This window comes from Saccoglossus kowalevskii, chromosome 17 (genome assembly GCF_978046115.1).
Source record: "Saccoglossus kowalevskii chromosome 17, keSacKowa6.1, whole genome shotgun sequence".
Taxonomy (NCBI): Eukaryota; Metazoa; Hemichordata; class Enteropneusta; family Harrimaniidae; genus Saccoglossus; species Saccoglossus kowalevskii.
This window is the reverse complement of record NC_140657.1, coordinates 20,188,207-20,208,572: the sequence shown is the minus strand read 5'-3', so window position 1 is coordinate 20,208,572 and position 20,366 is coordinate 20,188,207. Positions and strand designations below refer to the sequence as shown.

Below are 20,366 nucleotides of genomic sequence, written 5' to 3'. Positions count from 1 at the left end.
CTTATTTCATCGCTAGATGTTCTTGCACTGAAGTGTAGACACATTTTGTTTTTAGCTTCTCGGATATTTCTTATATTCCAATGTAATTCAGGCTTTTTAAATAGTCAGCATATGAGACTACCCGAGTAAATTACCACAGTTGTACCCCAATATTATGACAGCTGCTTCGTGCATGAATAGGATCAATAGCTTTTACAACCTACCTGTTCGTATGCCATAAATTTAAATGCAGTTTCTGGAGCTATTTTGATAACATTGATACCATTCCCTCGCCATAACGACTTCATTCCCCCTTCTTTTATCATGTGTCGAAGACCCGTAACAATACCTAAATCGTTTTTCTTGCTTGCATGTACCTGAGTGTACAATTATAATCAGTTTAATTATTGCACATCTATCACCACTAGAATTCACCATTATATAAAAAGCCATACACTGTATTTACATTCATTACAAACATGTCTGCAACTCGTTCGCAAGTTCAAATTTCCCTTATATAGGGTGAACTCAATCCCCAACATTGACACATTCAAGATTATTAACATCACATTCGAACACTTTCCTTTGGTCAGAAGCTCTATAGGACTACAAATCCTTCCGTCACTGACTGCAAAATGTTTTTCCTTTTTTCCTTGCAATTTCAGGCTGATAGCTCTTAAAAAATTAATATAACAAACAGGAAAAAGATGCACAATAATAATTATGTTATCATGAGAATACAACCAAGCATGTACTCAGGCAGTACGAAGTCGCTTTGACGTCCGTTCAGCGGCAGACGATATGAATGCTTAAGTTTACCTGTAAAAGAACTTTCAACCTATCCAGCGGCGCTGTACATGTCCTTGACACTGCACCTGCCGCGCCACCAGCAACTAATTGCCTCCACCACATCCCAGATGTGTACTCTTGCTCTGTGAAGTCATCGGGTACGATCACATCATCTCCTATATCTATAAACTGTAATGAGAATCAAATATCACATACATGTATTATCAATGTACAACAATGAAGAGTTGATGAATTTAGTCCCAGAAGGAAAACAATGTAACTCTTATCTCAGCCTGTCAAATTATCATCGCTCTGTAATTCTCTACCCTTTTTCTCTTAATTAAACCACACTTCACACTATTGTTCCTTGCGGTGTTGGCCCTGGAATAAGCACCAGACAATAATGATTGAACTTGGGAGAAACATCTATTCCAGGGAATCCAATAATGAAAGTTAGTGTGTCGCAACCTCCTCAGTTTTTTTCTAGTGCCAAGCCCGATTGAGTTGAACAGTGTCACATTAATTTTTCTTGAAATTTGTATGCTCTTCTGAGGGAATACTTTACAAATAACGATCAACATCAATAGAGCATGTTCCTGTCACAACACATGTGTTACAGTACAACAACCACATGCAGAAATATATTTCAGATTAACCCTTGCAATTTATTTTTTTGGACACAATATTAATGTTTCTACACAAATGAATCTGAACCAGGGGTATTAGAAATGGGTAATTTATTTGTTCATTAATTTGGTTGCTATTTATTTATTACATACATGTATATTCAAAGTTTCATATCAAACAGACATTTATTTTTTTTAATAATTTTTGTTGTTGAAAATCAATGACATGTGATTATACCAAAACAACAATGTTGCTGATTGATTTGCTAATAAAGTACATCTCAAGATTGCTACGAGATTAGAATTAATTTAGTCAAAACGAAACTCAACAGAAGACGTCATACTAACAGTGAAGGATTTGAACACGTTGAGTATAAATAAATAGAAGATCATGATGCAATTACCTTTTTATTTATTTCATCATATAAGTTGTTATATGATAAATAGAACAAAATGTATGTACTGACACAGTCTAGAAAAAGTGTGCATTAGTAAAACGATGCACCCTTAAAAGAATGCTTTGACCTAATCATATAACGATCTCAAGACGCACGTAGCAAACCAGTCAGCAGCTTAGCTGGCAATGTTGTTGTTTCGGTGTTCAGAACAATATGGTAGTGACAGTTAACAATGATTTTAATTGTCTACTTACTGTTGCATGCCTCCAGTACCTATAAATATCTTTCAACTCTGACCCAGGGTGAAAAAGTAAATATTCCCTCCATTCGTGCCAGTCAATTTTATATGTACCATCTTTATCCATACTAGGGAAAAAAGAAGAAACAAAACAGAAACAAGACATGAATTTCTAGTATATTACATAGCAGCAACAATTTATGGCCAGTGATAATTAATATATTTCATTTATTCATGTCAACCTGAGAAATGCCACACTTATAATAGGGGGAAATGACTAAAAACCTGAATATTAGTAAAATACAATCAACAAAGTGACTGATATGGTGCATACCTGATTGTGAATAATTGCGAATGAAATTTATCTCCACAACACATTTTTTAAAAATGAACAATACCAGTAATACTATTTTTTATTTGTTTTTATTGCTAATTTGTAATTATGAAGTTTGGAAACACATTGAGCTACTGTACATCATTCAGGATTTTATTTACATTTTGTAATCCAATTAATAATACTGAGCTGAAATTCCCTTTGCGGTACTAAATGAGTGAAAAACATAGTGATATGACTCAGAGTGTGGAATACATTTATATTAGAAGCATGCATACTTTATTTTCACATGTGCTTATGTATAAAACGAAAATATGTCTATGGTCAAAATAAGTCATATTTTATGACAAAGCACACAATTAATGCAATTATGATTTATGTGCATTTCCTACTGGCACTATTAATATAATAAATATGATATTAAGCTGGAAATGAATTTTAGTCCAATTTGAAAATTTATTTTCCAACTGCCTAGGCATAGTTAACCTATGCATAGCCTCAACATCTCATTTCACTTATGAATGCACATTTTTGCACTACAAATGTTATTTCAGTTCAGTATTACATGGATTAGAAAATACGAATAAATGACAAAAAGTGCAGCTCCTGTTCACAAAAAATCTTGATCTTGATGTTTAATCGGATTATGACACACACGGGTACACTAAACAAACTTGATTTGTAATGGCATTTGGGAGGAAAGATGGTCTTAGGAAAATTGTACAGGGAAAACTACATTGTTAGATTTGCATAGATTGAACGCGTGCTACTACCGTATGAGAGATCACAGATTTTATCCAAAGGGTCTTCTGGACACAGTGCTTAATTTTATCAATCAGATTTATATTACCATAGATACATAGAATGAAAACTGTGACATACCAAACATATGCAGATTAGTCACAATGCTTGGACATAAAGCATTGAAACATGATTTTGGTAAGCATGTAATTGGGAGAGACAGATAAATTTAAGTTTTGGTGGCAATACAGGGAGTGGATCAAGTTTGATAGGTATATTGTAATTGTACTGTGACTAGATGAAAGAAACAAAGAAAATATCAGGAGAATGATATCAGAGAGAGAGAGCAAAATTAAAGAATTAAATCACACAGATTTACTTGTTGCATAGTGTCATGTTGCCATGCTTCAACCAGCCACTCTGGATAATTCAGCAGGAATTCTCTCCTCTCATGACATGAGTATGGATGGATATCATACGTCATTTGTCGTGGAGGAAAACTGTGGAATTCCATGCTGTAAAATGGGAATAAAAGACAAAACTTTCATGTGCAAGGCAAAGATTGGTTCGTCCACTACTGAATTTACTTACTTTTCATGAATCAGCTTGTGAAAACATTCATCACAAATATTAAAAGTACCTTCAGCAACAAGTCAGGCAAGAATGTCAAACCATGAGAAATCCCCATCTTTCAAATGACACTCTGTCAAATGACACTCTTCCCTGGCCAACCTCAAACATGGTTGGGGAACAGCGCCCTCTTGTGGTTGGATTAAATACTAGCAGTTACGACAAATTGCAAATGTAAACGTTTTCTACCAAAATGAGGAAATATATTTATTTATTTCTCTACATTTTTTCTATAATGTTGTTGACTTTAGAATTTCTCTAGGTTTTCAAAGTGCCATAGTCATCTGTAGTGGTCCGATGGAATTTCATGTAAACAAACAAACTATGTATTTGCCATGTGTTGTATCATTCTTAACATTGCACAGGACTACTGTACTTTATTTCAGCTAGAATTAATTTCAGTTGAAATGACATTTTACTCATAATGTGGTGCATCCATGCTGCACCCGCAGGATATACTGAAACACTCGTGAAAATAACTTCCATACTCCACAAACATAAGATTCTATCATATCCCTGTAAACGGCTGAAGTGGAATTTCAAAGCAAGAATTGTTCAGAGAAAATCATTCAAAAACATGTCATCACTCACATGAGGTGAGTTAAACATCAGAACAGCATGTTGCCTACAGTATTAAACATGTCTGTTATGTAACATATTTCACCAAATGATTTTGAAGGCTTTCAGCAGGAGATGTATTAATTTGCTACCTTTTATCAATTTCTTAATGTTATATGCTCCACATTTGCAATTAAAGTGACTAGGCAGATTGGTATTTAGCAAAAAAAAATACTAACTAGACATCGTGACTAAAACCTATTTTACCCTGTAGCAAAAACAGAGATATCAAATACTGTTCACGAGTAATTGAGAGCCAAGTCACCCCTAACCTACATGCACATGTATGTGGCAGTGTGTTATATTGCCACAGACAATTTTTTTCTGTCTAGCTATCATCAAATATTTCACCAAAGCATAACTAACATTTTTTTTTTACTTTTAATTCAAACAAAATATTTCATTAATGAGATTCATGCATTAGGTAAATTGAAATTCAGTGCCACCAATTTGATGAATTAAATTTAATTACGTTGGGAAATTGAAAACCGCACTAGATATAAATCCAGTAGCGACTCTTTATAAAGTAAACAAAAGATAAATGATGATTATTATTTATGTAGTACAGCTTGAAAGCCTCCTACCGGTAAAAGCTGCAATCATCATTTTTTTTTTTATCCAGAATATTACTCACTGCCACTTAATCCATAATAGTGGTACTTTACAGTTTAGTAAAACCAGTTGTTGTGACGTGGCATTTACTAAAAATGTATTTGGGTGTTTCTCCATAATGAGCATGGAGCCCAGAAGTCATTAATCACTCTGAATAATTAAATTGTAATCAATTCTATAATATCATAAATCAGTAACTTGATAAATAGGCAGTCAGTGTGGTTTAGAAACATTTAGCATGGAAACACCCAGTCACCAAAACAGGTATACAGTTACAGAAATTAAACAGAAATTAAAAGGTATACCACTGACAAATAAATAAATAGACCAAAGTAAAGTAAAAGCCAATATTTCTTTTTTTTAAATTTGACATTGAATACAATGTATAATCATAGACCCTCTGTTAGAGGGTCTATGGTATAATACAATAAAATAACCAATCATCCAGTAAATCATGCAATATGTTTCACCAACATGAGTTCAATAGTGAAGTTTCTTTTAAAAAAATGAGATGCAAACTGATTTGAATCACTCTGATGCACATGTCACTGGATAATAATGAAACAAAAATAAATCTTTGCACAGTCGTGTTCCACTTTGAGTAATTCACAAATGACAAATTTGGTACTTGTAGCAAAAAACATAAATAAAAAGTAAAAACAATATAATGTACTACCCTCCTGGGTACATGTATAACAAAAACAAATTGTGAAAGCTGATACGGATAAAGACGGATAAATATACATTATATAACAGGTAATCGTAGTCTTTGGTAATTATTCACAAAAACCAGACATTCTTGACAATGTACCAGTAATATCTGAATAGAATGTATAAGTAATATCTGAAAACAGTTCAGGTTCTTCAGAAGATAAAAATATTTTCGCATTCAGTGCATTCAGATTTTCTGGTTATATCGAGTAATCACCAAAGACTATGATTACCTACATATACTGGTACTATCATTCTATTTTTGCTGCGGGAAATTTTACTAATTTTCAAGATTTTATGGCATTCATGAAAACAAAATTTCAAGCAATTTTCACAACTACACAATTTCATGATTTTTGCGGACTCTTAAAATGTTGTCACTTGCAAAATCAGAGCAGTTTTAATACAGTACATGTATATAGTATAATAATAAGTTTTGTATAACTATAACCATTGTTAAAAAAGTTTCATGGAACTCGGAATAAAATTTTTGAGACTAACTATTTTTTATTTCTTTTTTCAATACTAACATTAGATAAAACTTGACATTAAGTAATGCCAGGGGTTTCGATAAGAGCCGGTCGTCGGCCATATGGCCTGCTATAATCCCAAATTGGCCGTCTACTCTCTGCCTTTTCGATTGCCTATGCCGGTCTCGCTGCAGCACTTTGCACTGTTGAGAGCCTTTTTATTTTATTTCTGGCCAGTGGTTACAGAATGATGGCATGGTATTTGCATGCATTTGTGAAACCCCTAAACGCCATATATTTTATGCAGCTCTTATTTATCCAAATGTAACACAAATTCAAAAGGGTTGTTACAAATATATAAATTAATGTATACTATACCTTTGAATAATTTTATGTACTTGACTATCTGTAACAGTTATTCCTAATTCCTCTAATGCACTCATCACTTCTCTTTTATCAATATGTCCGTCCTGATCTTTGTCAACATTTCGGAATTGTAATTTTAAGTTTTTTTCATGTTCAGCAAGATATTGCACAAATTCAGAAAGGTCCATGTGTCCATCTTTATTTTTATCTGCTTTGGTTATTATTCTCTGAAAAGGAAAAAAAAAAGTTTGTGATATTATTTATTTGAGCTGTATGACCTAAGGAGTTTAGCCATATACTAATAATGTGATGATCCTACCATAATTTGTGACAAGATTTCCAAATAAGGAATGTGCTCTGTTAATTTGAATGGAAAATACAGACAAACAGCACAATGTTCCAGATAAAAGAGCTCCACAAATTTAGGAGAATGCAATTTTTTTATATCACTTTTCATTCTCTGGATATTCAACTTTTTGACAGTATTAAGTAGCCCACCATCTTGATTCTCCAGCAAAGAATTACGGGTATGACATTATGGCCAACCATAACAAATTCTGGTGTGAGGAGTAATTTTTACACAAGATGTGATCATTTTTTTCATTAAATTTTAAACAACTGATTACTTTACTTGCTCTATATTAAGTAGTTGTGAATGATTTTGCCTGTTACGTACATGTACAAGGGAGGCTTGGATTCAAGAAATCACAAGACCCTTTGCTCATCACTGATGTATAACAAACCAAAGGTATGAGAAAAATAAATAATTTGAAGAAACATTAATAAATAGTACAATTGGCAACAGTTCAAACAAGCATTACTGCACAGCAAAGTACCCTGTATGCTTTTTATTACGAACCATGTAACTACTGAGTCAGAGTCCTCGACTCAAACCAATTAATATAGCTTTTAGTTGCATTTAGTTTGACGTACAGTACTTTAAAATGACTATTTTTCACTGGGTTTAAATTTCGCTGATTTAGCATTTTAGGGATAATAAGTGGGTTGTAAATTCACGGTTTTATCATTTAGATAATGTGTTCTATGCTCAATTTTACATATTCACTAGGTTTTAATTTAGCGCATTTTCCAGTCAGCGAAATAAGCAAATTTAAAGTCTGATTACCTGGGGAGAAAGATTTACCAAAATTTAATTACAGTAGTTGTTAATATTAACCATCAAAAATGCTCCTAATTACCAGGGTAGATAATATAATAGTGTATGTGGAGAATGAAAAATTTTATTTTCTTCACAAAAAACCTCTTGCGAGATAAAATTGATTTAGAGTACTATAGTGGGCTATTCATGAGTGAGCTTCATCATGTATGGTTAAAATCATATTAACCTTAATGCATAGTGGAGGGGAGTGTCACCCTGTATACATTTTGCGGTAATCATGTATTCTATTGAGAGAAAACAGAACAAAATTCTAAATAAATTTTACACAACTACATGTAGCGCCACAAATGCATGGTTTGTGATTAGCGATGCGATTCAATTTCTGTTTAATATGCACATTGTTGACAAGTTTAATGAAAACAAGAAAACAAACATTAAATAAATATGACACACTTTTTATGTGACAGAACAAGTGCAAATGTAAATTTTAACAGAATGTCCCAAAAAACTATTTAGTGCAACATATACATGTATAATAATATCTAACATTATGAAACTGACAAATTTCACTAGCTGCAGCTCTATACATGTAGATGCACTCAAATCTGAACAAAAATGTTATTGCTAATATCACATGAGTTGAAATATGTATATACAATTATGTGAACCTTAGTGGAGCATATTCCTGCAATGTATACATGTCCTTGTGCATAGTTTACAATATAACCTGCAATAACGTTACAAATAATGAACTGCAAGCTATGAGTGTCAGTAGGTCAATTAGACCTATAATCTTATTCAGTCTATCATATTTAATTTATTCATGCTTGTCTGTAGATAATTTAGACATAATCATCCCACTGATCAGAAGCTCTGCCAATAGTTTTTATTACTTGCATTGCCAGCATTGACAAATTGACATTGATGACTTTGAAACAAGCACCTAGACTCAGAATGATGTCATAATAATTATACATTTTATTTAACTGATAGCACTGAAACTTCCCAGTAGACTGGCAAAGTCTGGGCTTCTTTTTTGTTTTACAAGAAATCTTTCGCGGTCACGCTAGTTTTCGCGATCACGCTAAAAAGGCCAAATAAACAATTATATTTATTATTGTAAAACAAAAATGTCCAACTTCCCAGCAGTAAATTATTTTACAATAATAACAAACGAGGGCACCCACAAAAATTAGGTCACATTACAATAACCTAAAACTAGGACACAAAGCACAGGTAGTATCGTATAAGCTAATTCTCCTATCTGGACAATAGAGACCATCACTGGAGTCTATCTACAATTACACAATGACAGGACACCCTACAGGACACAAATTACCAATGAAATGTTATAATATTACAACAATTAAATAGAATATTTTAATTGCATGTATCTGTATACAGTTGGCATGAATAAACTAAACTGTAAACAAGTCATGAACAATGTACATACGGGTACAAATGATGAATAGTACACAGTATACACATACATGTACTCCAATTCTGCCAAGTATAGGACAATACCTTTGACCACTTAATCAATAAAACTTGACATTTTTACTTGAGCTTTATGATATCATGTGCCACGTTTACATGGCAGCATTCTATCGAAGCCGAACAACTGCACCTCCTACCGATTAACAGGAGATTATCTCCAATGTGTTTACACGGGTGGATCGATTTCGATCGATTTCAAGGCGACTGTTTCATCAGGACAATTCTAGTTCTTTTGTAGTTACGTGATGAAAAAAAATATATAATAAATTGTACTTGTTTAATTATTTTAGCCCTCAAATTCAATGAGTTCAATGACAAACACTGGTACCAACGCCATCCTAAACTCAGTATCGAGAAACCAACGGCGGTCAATATTCCAAACAAATTATTACCGGGACACAGTCGATAGGCATTAAAACAATTGAAATTAATATTGAAATACAAGATTTTTCTAGACATTTGTATACTGTTTGTATTATCCAGTCGAATTGAACAAGCTCAAAGAGGATGAGCAAGGATACAGCGAATGATTATTGCCGAACTTCCTCGTTGAATAGCTCTTATTCTTGAAATCATGGGTTTTACTATTCATTCATCTACAGTTGTCCGCTTAGTGCAGCAACATACGTGTAGTAATCATTGGTGCGATTTCAAACCCGATTGTTGGGTCCCAATGCGTTTACACATTTGGGTCCCAATCCTATCAGAGTTCATCCACGAGGGTTTATTGGAGCCAAACTTGGCTCGAGCCAAAAAGTGTATAACCGGCCATTTTTGCTGGCTCGAACAATAGGGCTTTGATAAAATGCTGTTGTATAAACGCACCAAACAAGGTTTATTTGGATTTACATGTAACAATTGTATTAGTTTATCACATGCATAAAGTGTGTATATCCATAATTGCTATGTTCACACGGCAGCATTCTATCGGAGTCAAATTACTGCTCCTCCCACGGATTAACAGGAGATTATCTCCAATGCGTTCATACGACGGTCGGGAGCCGAACGAGAGCCGAGATCTGCCAGATTTCAATTCAGTTCGATCAGAGCCGAACGGAACAGTGCCCTTGAATAATTAGTGACTGAAAACGATTTTAGTGTCGTGCTTGTGTTTTTTTCTTTACATGGCACGATGCTGTTGAGCTTGGAGAAAAAAAAGCCTGAGCATGGAGGTAGAAAAGACAATGACTGGTATTATGGTTTAGGTACTAGTATTTCGAATAAACAGGAAACACGGCAGTTAAAATATGTTTAATACAGCCTATTCGTTCAAGTTATTGTCATGCAAAATTACCATTTTGTAACTATTCAACTATAGTGATATCTAAACTACTAGGAAGAATCTCAGATTCTCTCTAATCTAAAGAATCTAAACCTACCAGGAACACGTCACCGTACCGCAATCGCTTCTACGATTGTTATCTTTAGTGTCTTTAAAAAGTTTCCATTCAGTCGTTCTTTCAAGTTTTTGTCGCATAATTTCGTACGCCATTTTTTCCCACTGAGCTATCAATCTATCGCAATAATTCGTTACAATTTATTAGGACGCGTACCTCTTCGTTAAGCCGGAAATTGCGTAAAATTACGAAAGATGTTGTCTCTGCCATAATTAAAATGAGAGGTTACTCGTAGAAGACGATTGAGGGCGTGATTTCGGCTCCGATAGTTGGGCCCGATGCATTTACACAATCGGAGCAATATCTGGACTCAACCCTATCGGAGTGGAGCCGAACTTGGCTCGAGGCGGCTCAAGCCGAACGCGTTTACACAGCCATTTTTGATGGCTCGAGCCGCTTCGAGCTGTTGGGCTCCGATACTGTCGTGTGAACGTAGCAAATATGACCATTTGACAGAATACGGAACAGATCGAAAATGTGTAGTTTGAGTCAAAATACAGAAGAATTTTTTTCCCATCGTACAAGCCACCAGAAAGTTGATCGCCAGGCGACCAGACCTTTCGGGTTTATATACGATCCAATAATGGCTCATGTTGGCAAATTCGTGTTTATTTGTTACAAAATTATTCCCTTGCTCAAAAAAATCGATGGGGAAAAAAGAACAAGAAAAAGCAAATAATGAGAAGAATTTCTGTCTTAGTAGCATCAATCCGCCCAGATTATTACAAATATGCCATACTAAGCACCCATTATAAAGTATTATAACAAGGCAACTATTGGTAAATTATTAGTCTACTCTTGTTCCTAATTCAAACACATGTAAACCACACTCAGTTGTAAATACTATCGAAGAAGTAGATACATGTATACAGTACATCATTGTAAACCCTAAACCTAATGTCAAAACACTTATTTCTCTAAAACTGACTTTATTATCAATTCATTTACCTATTTCTAACTCCTTAGTTAGCTCCATGATTATTGAAATATTGCTTTATTATGAGAGAAACACAAACCGTGAGTAACAAATGTCAATTTAGTGGTGACCTGAAAATAATGGACTGTACAATACTTTGTTTTCACTTGGATTCTGCTAAAATAATGTAACACACAGTAACCATATATCATGTCAACAATAGTGTGTACCTGTATTAAACAAGCAGCCTCTCGGCTGAGATAGCTCCGCTGTTAGCATTGCACATTTCAATTAAAGAACAGAAGATATGATTAAAAAATGAACAATATGCATAGTATCAATGCAATGGGACTTGCTGTTTTCAACAAGAATTCAAAAATATCATTTTTCACCATAAATGATTGTGGTTTTTAACAAGAAGAAAATATCACTTTTTACCAAAAATGACAAACATATTCACCCAAATTAGAGAATTGAAGATATCATTACAAAATGAACAAATCTGAGAGAGGTCCACATGTAGTACCTATATATGTAATATCAAAGCAATTGGACTTGTGGTTTTTAACAAGAAGTTGAAAATATCACTTTTTACCAAAAACGACAAAAATATTCACCAAAATTAGAGAATTGAAGATATCATTACAAAATGAACAAATCTGAGAGAGGTCGACATGTAGTACCTATATATGTAAATATCAAAGCAATTGGACTTGCGGTTTTCAACAAGAAGTCGAAAATATCACTTTTTACCAAAAATGACAAAAATATTCACCAAAATTAGAGAATTAAAGATATCATTACAAAATGAACAAATCTGAGAGAGGTCCACACGTAGTACCTAAATATGTAATATCAAAGCAATTGGACTTGCGGTTTTTAACAAGAAGTCGAAAATATCACTTTTACCAAAAACGACAAAAATATTCACCAAAATTAGAGAAGTGAAGATATGATCATGAAATGAACAAATCTGAGAGAGGTCTACCCAAGGTACATATACACCAAGTATCAAAGCATTCAGGCTTGTAGTTTTTAAGAAGAAGTCGAAAAAGTAAAACATTGACACGGACGACGACGGACAATCACTCATATGATAAGCTCCGCTCGGCAAAGTCGACAGCGGAGGTAAAAAAAACAATGTAAACCTGTTGAGACGACATAAAGTACCTTAAATATAGGAGATTTTAACCCACCTTGGAAGGGGCAGCACCAGCTACAATTTACGAGTGTTGTAAGTGTAGTGACGTACTGAACTAAATATCAGTATCACTGTCAAAATGTATTTATGTTATTGCAAAGTAGGTACTCGCAATAGGTGTCAAATTTTCAGGCAGTTTAATTTGATATATTGAAATGTAAAGGTTGTTAAACTCAAAGTTTGATTCTTGGTTTCAACAAGTTTATATGTTTGTATTACAGTATATTATTACATGTATACATCTGTCATCGTAACGCCATAAGTTACAGCAGGCCATAATTTTAAGGTATTTTACAGGGTATTTTAATCCTACTATATAAGGAAATGTGAATTCCAAATATGAAATGATGATGCGCATAAGCGTCTTATAATAAAAACAAACATGGCTACTATCAGAATTTGACCAGACTCCACACAAAGAAGGTTGCCGATTCTGTTCTAAACTTTTTGGATTTCGGCATTCCCATGATGTATCCTTGGAAGGAAAAGATGTACAATAATAAGGTTATTACGAGAATACCTCAGACAGTACAGTACGCCTCCGCTGCACATCGGTCGATACTCCAGCTGTCTTCGTGCATACTTTGAGGTATTCTTGTAATAACCTCATATTATGAGAATTTCACGGCGCAGAAATGTTATTGCTCAATGTGCACAGCAGACAGAAATGTATGGTCAACCAAAACATAGACTGCCAGAAAGCGCCATTGTACACATTATCCAGTGACCTTTATACATGTATTCACGCCTTGTTAGAGCAAGGTTCTCATTTACAGGGCACTTACCTATTGCAATAGTAATTATCATATACTACTTGAGAAGAACTTAATACAAAGATAGATTAGGACAAGTAGCTGGGACTATTAAATAATAGGAAATGTACTACATGTACTGGCACAAGCATCAAAGGCACCTTTGTGTGCTGGCTTACAATAAATGACAAAAATAAATAAATAAATGAATGAATGTAGTGAAACCAAGCATGTACAGTCGCATGCAGGCAATTCTCAGACTCATTTTTTTGCATTTAGTATTAAATTAACTATTCATTATTATATAATTAAGTCAACAATGATAACCATAATAATGCACTTGGAAACACATGTGTACATGTACTTGCTTATGTAAGTATTAACAACAAATATGCACCCAAAACAGGTGTAACATCTGCGGACACTGTTGTTTTTCATTTACTTTGGTATCCCTTGAGGCTCTCAGCAAGTAATGCGTTAAAAACTTTAAATAACAGCATAAAAATCATCATATTGGACTTTTCTTTCAACCCTTATCTAGTCAAGTCAATGTAAAAGTACATGAATCTGGCAGAATTAGGGTTAAGGTTCAGTTATATTGGTATTACATCATTACTGCATGTACTGATATGGTAATTGGTGTACGGTACTATTTTTAAAAGTACCGTAGATTGATATATTAATCAGCTGTTACATAATTCCACAAGTAATGTTGACACTTACATACACATACCACAGAAAGTTTATATTGGGGATGAACGTGTAAGTTACAGAACTTGTCAACTATGTGGTAGTCTTCCTTTAACCTTTTCACCACCAGATTTTCTCACCTAAATTATTCGGCACTTTTTTTTTAATAATTCTTCAATATTTCTGGAAATGAGCCCTAATTTTGGTACCAACAAACAAAATTTGAGTCAATTTTCAGTTTTTACTCAAAACATTTGGCTATTTTTGTCCTAATCTTCGAAAGGAAAATGCAGGCTGTAAACAATACGATTTTGTGAATTTGTGATGAAAAGAGGGAAATGTTGGTCATTGGCTACTGAAAGCCTCCACAAATATACCACCAAAATTAGTGGAGAAAAAAAAAAGAAGGCAAAGTGTTAAGCAGACCATACACCATCAACAGAATCCTACACAATGTAGCCAGCAAGCAAAATGACAAATAAACTCTATAAAGAGTAGTAACAGCTGATAGAGGAACTAAAATAAGAAATATGTAACATATATTTCCCAATTAGTAACAGAACCATACACAAAAATTTACTAAATCCACATCATTACACAGATTACTGCGTTTCCTAGAAGATTAATGTTTCTGACATACTACCTAATAACCAGAGGGCTTCATACAAGAAAATGCATAATTTGACAGCCACACACATTTTTCTCCATACCTGCGTATTCTTTAACAGGATTGATTTTTTTGAAGTCATGAATCAATATGAAATCCCATAATTTAAATTGGGTCAGCTTGTTGACTGCTGAGGAGCGAAGTCTCATAACTGTACATTGAACGTATACAAGGCTGTAGGTGACTTCTAAAGGCACACACACTAAAATGATGTGGCCCCAGATTTCTTTCAAATTTACATTTATTTTGTTTATAAAATGTAAATTTTATTTCACCAAATTACAAATTCCCTAACAAAAACAAGATGTTTTTCAAGCTATATGTGTTGATGTATGTTTGTTGTTACAGCAATGACGCACAGAGACTAGGCAGAACTAGTTACATCAGTGACACATCATACTAGCTTAGAGGGCGCACTGATAGCGACCATTCATCAGCTGTCAATGTGTTAAAGGGATCCTGTATTAGCATTAAGTTTTGTAAATCTGGGGTGAATACATATGAATGTTTGCTATATAATAAATAATTAGCCACATAATTATAATGCTATATTTGCTTTACAACCAACAGGCAGCACTAACGCAGGCCAGAAATCAAGGCGGATTATACAGAAAAGTTGAAGCTGTTGATAAAAAAAATGAAAAGAGGATTTCTTTCAAATCAATCAGTATCAACTACTGGAGTTAATCAGGTATCAGTTGACCTTAAATTTTAGATTCAATAACATATTAATTAATAATTAATTTAATAATTTTCTAGGAATGTTTTTTTTTTGTTAGTGGAACTATAGGTACTTCATTCTAAGTTCCACAATTTGCTAATACCAAATCAAAACTTATGAACACAGTCAGACAAATAAATATATAAACATCAGCAGACAGGGTAAGATTAGATAGCAATTGCCTGTACATCATGTACCTAGCACAGTGTGCACTCCACCTATGACCTGAAACAAACCCAATCCATCAACGAAAATATTATTGCATCATTATTATTGTTGATGTCGCCATAGGTATTGATTACGAATTACTGTAAAATTTTGCAAATGAGTTGCGAATTATTGTAGCAGTGAAAATACAACTGGTGTTCATTTTGACATGGAGTCGCGATGACATAACTAGTTGTCAGACTATCAATAAATTGCTCACAGGTCAATGAACTGAAGATTGTAAATGAGTTTTACATTACCTTGAAATAAATTTGTAGACCAACACTGGTCATCATAATTGAAATAATAATGTCAAAATTTATGCTATTTGTTATATTCATATGCAAAATAGGGTGTTTGAGGTTACCTTTTGGAAAACTGAGTTGGACAACCTGTGGGTTAGTAAGTCAACTTGGTTTTGAACAGTCGTCTGCTGATAAACTTAGTACCATTTAAATTTCAACAAAATCTAACTTTAGTAATAAAATCACGTCTGTGTTAGTTTAAGTTTCTGGTGAATAGAACACAAAAAGACGAGATTATGATGACAATGTTTACAATGTCTTTTCAACTATTTTGGGAACAAATTCACTCAATGAACTAGCGTTTGAACTAGTACCACACAAACATAGAAGTCCCCGTCAGTTTGTGACGCAGTCTGTTTACGACAACTTAGTGAACTCCCTTACCGGAAATGACACGAATCACGGACGATGTCAAAACCAGGAAGAGTCGGTCGTAATAATGTAATGAAACTAGAAATGGCGAATTTTAATCAAATATCCTGGAGAAATTACAAAACAATAATTTTCACGTGAAAGTGATACACTTGTCCTCAGACTAATAATGCTAGTCTGAGATCTGTCAAAACTAAGGCAGGTGAAGATGCGAGCGGGACAGAAAAAAAGGGCTCATTGTCATTGACATAATTTTTAAAAAAATCGAAATATATGAACGATGTACGCTGTACTTGTGGTTTCAAAGTACTTGTTGGTTTATCGTAGATATGAAAACAAATTTACCTGTGCCTGACCTGGAGTCTGATGGACCCCAAGTTTTTTGAGGCCCTTCGTCAAATCGTGAACGTCGATCTTCCCATCTCCGTCCACGTCAAGCTGCTGAAACAGACCGTTTAGTCGTTCCTCGTCATCTGTGGAAAGTTCGTGGACATAATGTCCCGAGGGCTTCACTGATACCATCCCCAACAGTTGAAATTAGAAGAATTAACAATCGCGGGCTGAATATCCACAAATATGTATCAAGTATTCCCATAAAATTATCGACGATTTTCGTCAAATAATTTGCCGGTCTCGTTTTTCGAAATCACCGAATGTACGCATGCGCCATTAAGGGAGGATGGTAAATGAAAACGAGGTTACGGGTCGCAACGTGACAAAGGGTGGATTTGATTGGTTCACATTTTGACTGTTGTCAAAGTTCATGACACAAGTGAAACACCCGACACAGCTGCCGTGCAACATGCGTTTGCTTTGTTAGGGGGGGGGGGGGCATCGCAGTTACATCATAGACAATAGAGTTGCAATCGAGTTTATGATACCAGTAGTTTTTCATCTTAAACAAGTAAAATATATCACATGTTTCAAAAACATAAAAAGCTAGGACTTGCTAATTAGTCCCATTGTATTTTTTTAAATACTATTTTTGCGACCACTCCTCATTTTGAGAAAACTGGCCAACTATTATTCAAAGATTGCTACTTTAAAAATAAAACCATGAAAAATGATGGAATACAACTTAATTGTAAGGTAAAAGAACCATTTTTTTCACTTTCAAAAACCCCAGATTTTGAAATAATTTCAAAATGGTTATTTATTTCCCATAAAACATGACTGAAGAGTATATTAAGTTGCATTCCCACTTCCTATCATATACAGAACACATCCCACTGATTGTTAGGGGTCACCATGAAAAATGAGAAAATTAGTTGGTATGGCAACTAAGCTCGTGGAGTCTAAATAGTAATCACCAAACCGACCATAATCCCTATTGCTGTAATCATTCAAGGCACGGTTACTAACCGTACTCAAGGTTCTTCTAAATTGATTTTAGGATTATGTTAGTCCCGGATATGGAAATGTACACAATCCAAATTCTTTATGATAACAGTGATCTGTAAGAGGTTTTCTACAGATCATACAACTTGGGAATTCAACTTTAAATTTGAAAGTTATTCTCCGAGAAAAGCTATCTACAATAAAAGTTTACCGGCAACTTTCGCTGTTTTTGCTGATAAGTAAAATCCGCTAAATTAAATCTACATGAACATGTAAGCACAGTCTCTCAGCAGAGGTACTGTGATGTAATAATAACTCGTCGTTTCCTTGACAAATTCGTGAAAATGCTCAAAACATCAAAATAGTGAAATTAAATGTCAGTGAAAATAAATGGTTTTACATTGTCACTGAAACCAGTTCTTTCAAGTTATTGTCCTCATATCGTGTTTCTCGGACGAGATAAAAAACACAAAGTAAAATTAATTAATGTTATTTGATGTTTATTCTTTGGTAGTAATTTTTGTCTTCAGCAATATTTGCAGGTAGATACCGTGACGTAACCGATGGATTACGTAATGGGTAAATGTGCTCACGGGTCACAGTCACTCCGCAAACCACAGCCGCTATGGTGACATGTTTATAATAACGTTGGAAGGACTTGTAATAACTGATAATTTATAACAAACTAACTAAGATTATCATAAAACAACTTTTGCAAGTACTAGTTGACAATCCAACTAATGGTGAATGCAGAATATAGATTGATCACAAATTGTAACCTAATACACTGATTGTTGCTGTTTTGTTCCATAGCTGTTTTTTTAAGAAGACAGCTAAGGCTGGTGCTAGAGTATGGTTTCCCATAATCAATATGAATTTATTCTGACTGTTTTCTTTATCAAAATTTGGAACTTTATTTCGTGCATTCAGAATGGGGCTCAGATTTATTTTTCAGATCGCGTCTTTGTTTTTGTTTTTCACAAACTTCATAAAATGCAGTTTTCTAAAACAACACTACACTCGAGTTCACTATTTGCAAAACGTGTCATTAGTTTAAAAAAAACAAACATCGAAATGTAATGTCGAAAATGTAACATCGTAATGTCACTACTTCTACACCAGGCAACACCTCTGAAAACCAGCATCGGGAGCATAATTACCACTATAAAGAGAAGAATGGAAGAAACAATAGCTGGCGGCCACCTCCTCGCTCCAAACCATCTCGTCCAACGACAGAGCGCCCTCACCGCCCAAAAGACACAATTCATAGCCTTGCTAAACAACAGTGGCCTAACACTCTCCGTAGCAAGGTACCTAAAGAAGTGTTTTGAGATAAGACAGCAACCCCAGTGACAACCTTCTTTCACTATTTGAGTTTTGCATTTTGTTTTCTATCTATCGTAGTATCATAATTTTATACTTGCTATTATCTGTAATGTATTAGCTTAGATTGTTTTTGTTTTTTTTGTTTGTTTTTTCATCTATTTACTGTTTTGTAACCTTTTATTCCTTCTTAAACTTTTGTAATCATTGCCAATCCCTCCGGGGAATGTGTAAGTGTTAATAAAATTATTATTATTATTAGTTTAAAATAGTGATTTTTTTTCAATATCTAACAATTGTCTGGCTTTCAAAGCTGTAAGTTAATGATATTTATGTTTTTTTTTTCTTTTGGCAAGCGCTGATATATGTATTTCTAAAGCTATTTTGAGAGACCAAGTGACAGAAAGAAAAAAACTACAGAAATAACCATGTTTAAATTGTATGTACCTTGAGTAGACCTATATCCGATTTGTTCATTTCGGGTTCCTATCATGAATTCTTCGTTTTTAGCACCGTCCAAAATTTGTTGGGAAAAAAAAAAAACGATATTTCCTTGAAAGCTACCAGCCCGATGGTTTTGGTATGCTTCATGTAGGTACAGTGTTATAAAATCCCACAAATAATGTGCACGAGTGTTATTTATATGACAAATGGTGGTCCATTTTTACTTCTTTATCGCGTACGTGAATTGAACCGGAAACCAGCTATTGTCAATGTTGTCGCGTGTGTATTAGAATAGTTATTAATTTCACGTGAGTTTAAAAAACTGAAACGCGTGCGAACTCTTACAGTTTTTTTTTCATGCATACTAAAAGACAATCATTCTCACGTACGTAGAAATAATGCGATGTTACGTGAGAATACGCTTTTAATTTTTGGATTAATTTTTTCATTGTTAAAATTTACGTAAGAACATAGTCGAAAAAATCATTCTCACGTACGTAGAAATGATGTGGTGTTTAGTCGTTTAACTTCTCGTGAGAACATGCTAAAATCAGCGAGAATATATATATATATAACAAGCATTTTCACGTATGTCGAAAGGATGTGATGTTACGTGAGAACACGGTTTTAGTAACCGTGGTGAGAACGTGCTTGAAAACGAACACTCTTACACGTGCGTGTGAGCCACGTGCCACGTGAGCATGGCCATTATTTGGCATTTCAAATACCAGGGTCCTGATTAAAAAAAGAAGTTGATAGACTAGCTTGCCAGGGCTGTTAAACAATATAAGCAATAGATGCAAGACACTTACACTGTGAATAATGCTGTGTTTCATTGTCACTGGTATATGTGATATAAAATACAGATAGTAATACGGTAACTATGGAACTACAAACAGCATAG

General features: G+C 34.2%; 1 protein-coding gene across 2 annotated transcripts in view; it reads right to left on the bottom strand.

Moving 5' to 3' along the window:
• LOC100374462 (mitochondrial adenyl nucleotide antiporter SLC25A25-like) overlaps window positions 1–17,061 on the bottom strand; it is a 41,877-nt gene extending 24,816 nt beyond the window's left edge. For both annotated transcript variants that reach the window (XM_006814308.3, XM_002733024.4), the window contains exons 1-5: window positions 16,703–17,061; window positions 6,525–6,739; window positions 2,047–2,158; window positions 799–957; window positions 204–356 (exon numbers count right to left, since the gene is read on the bottom strand). In XM_006814308.3, the coding sequence (XP_006814371.1) occupies window positions 204–356; window positions 799–957; window positions 2,047–2,158; window positions 6,525–6,739; window positions 16,703–16,879 (816 nt within the window). In that variant the 5' untranslated portion in view covers window positions 16,880–17,061. The remainder of the gene's footprint in view (window positions 1–203; window positions 357–798; window positions 958–2,046; window positions 2,159–6,524; window positions 6,740–16,702) is intronic.
• Between the last annotated feature and the right edge of the window lie 3,305 nt (window positions 17,062–20,366).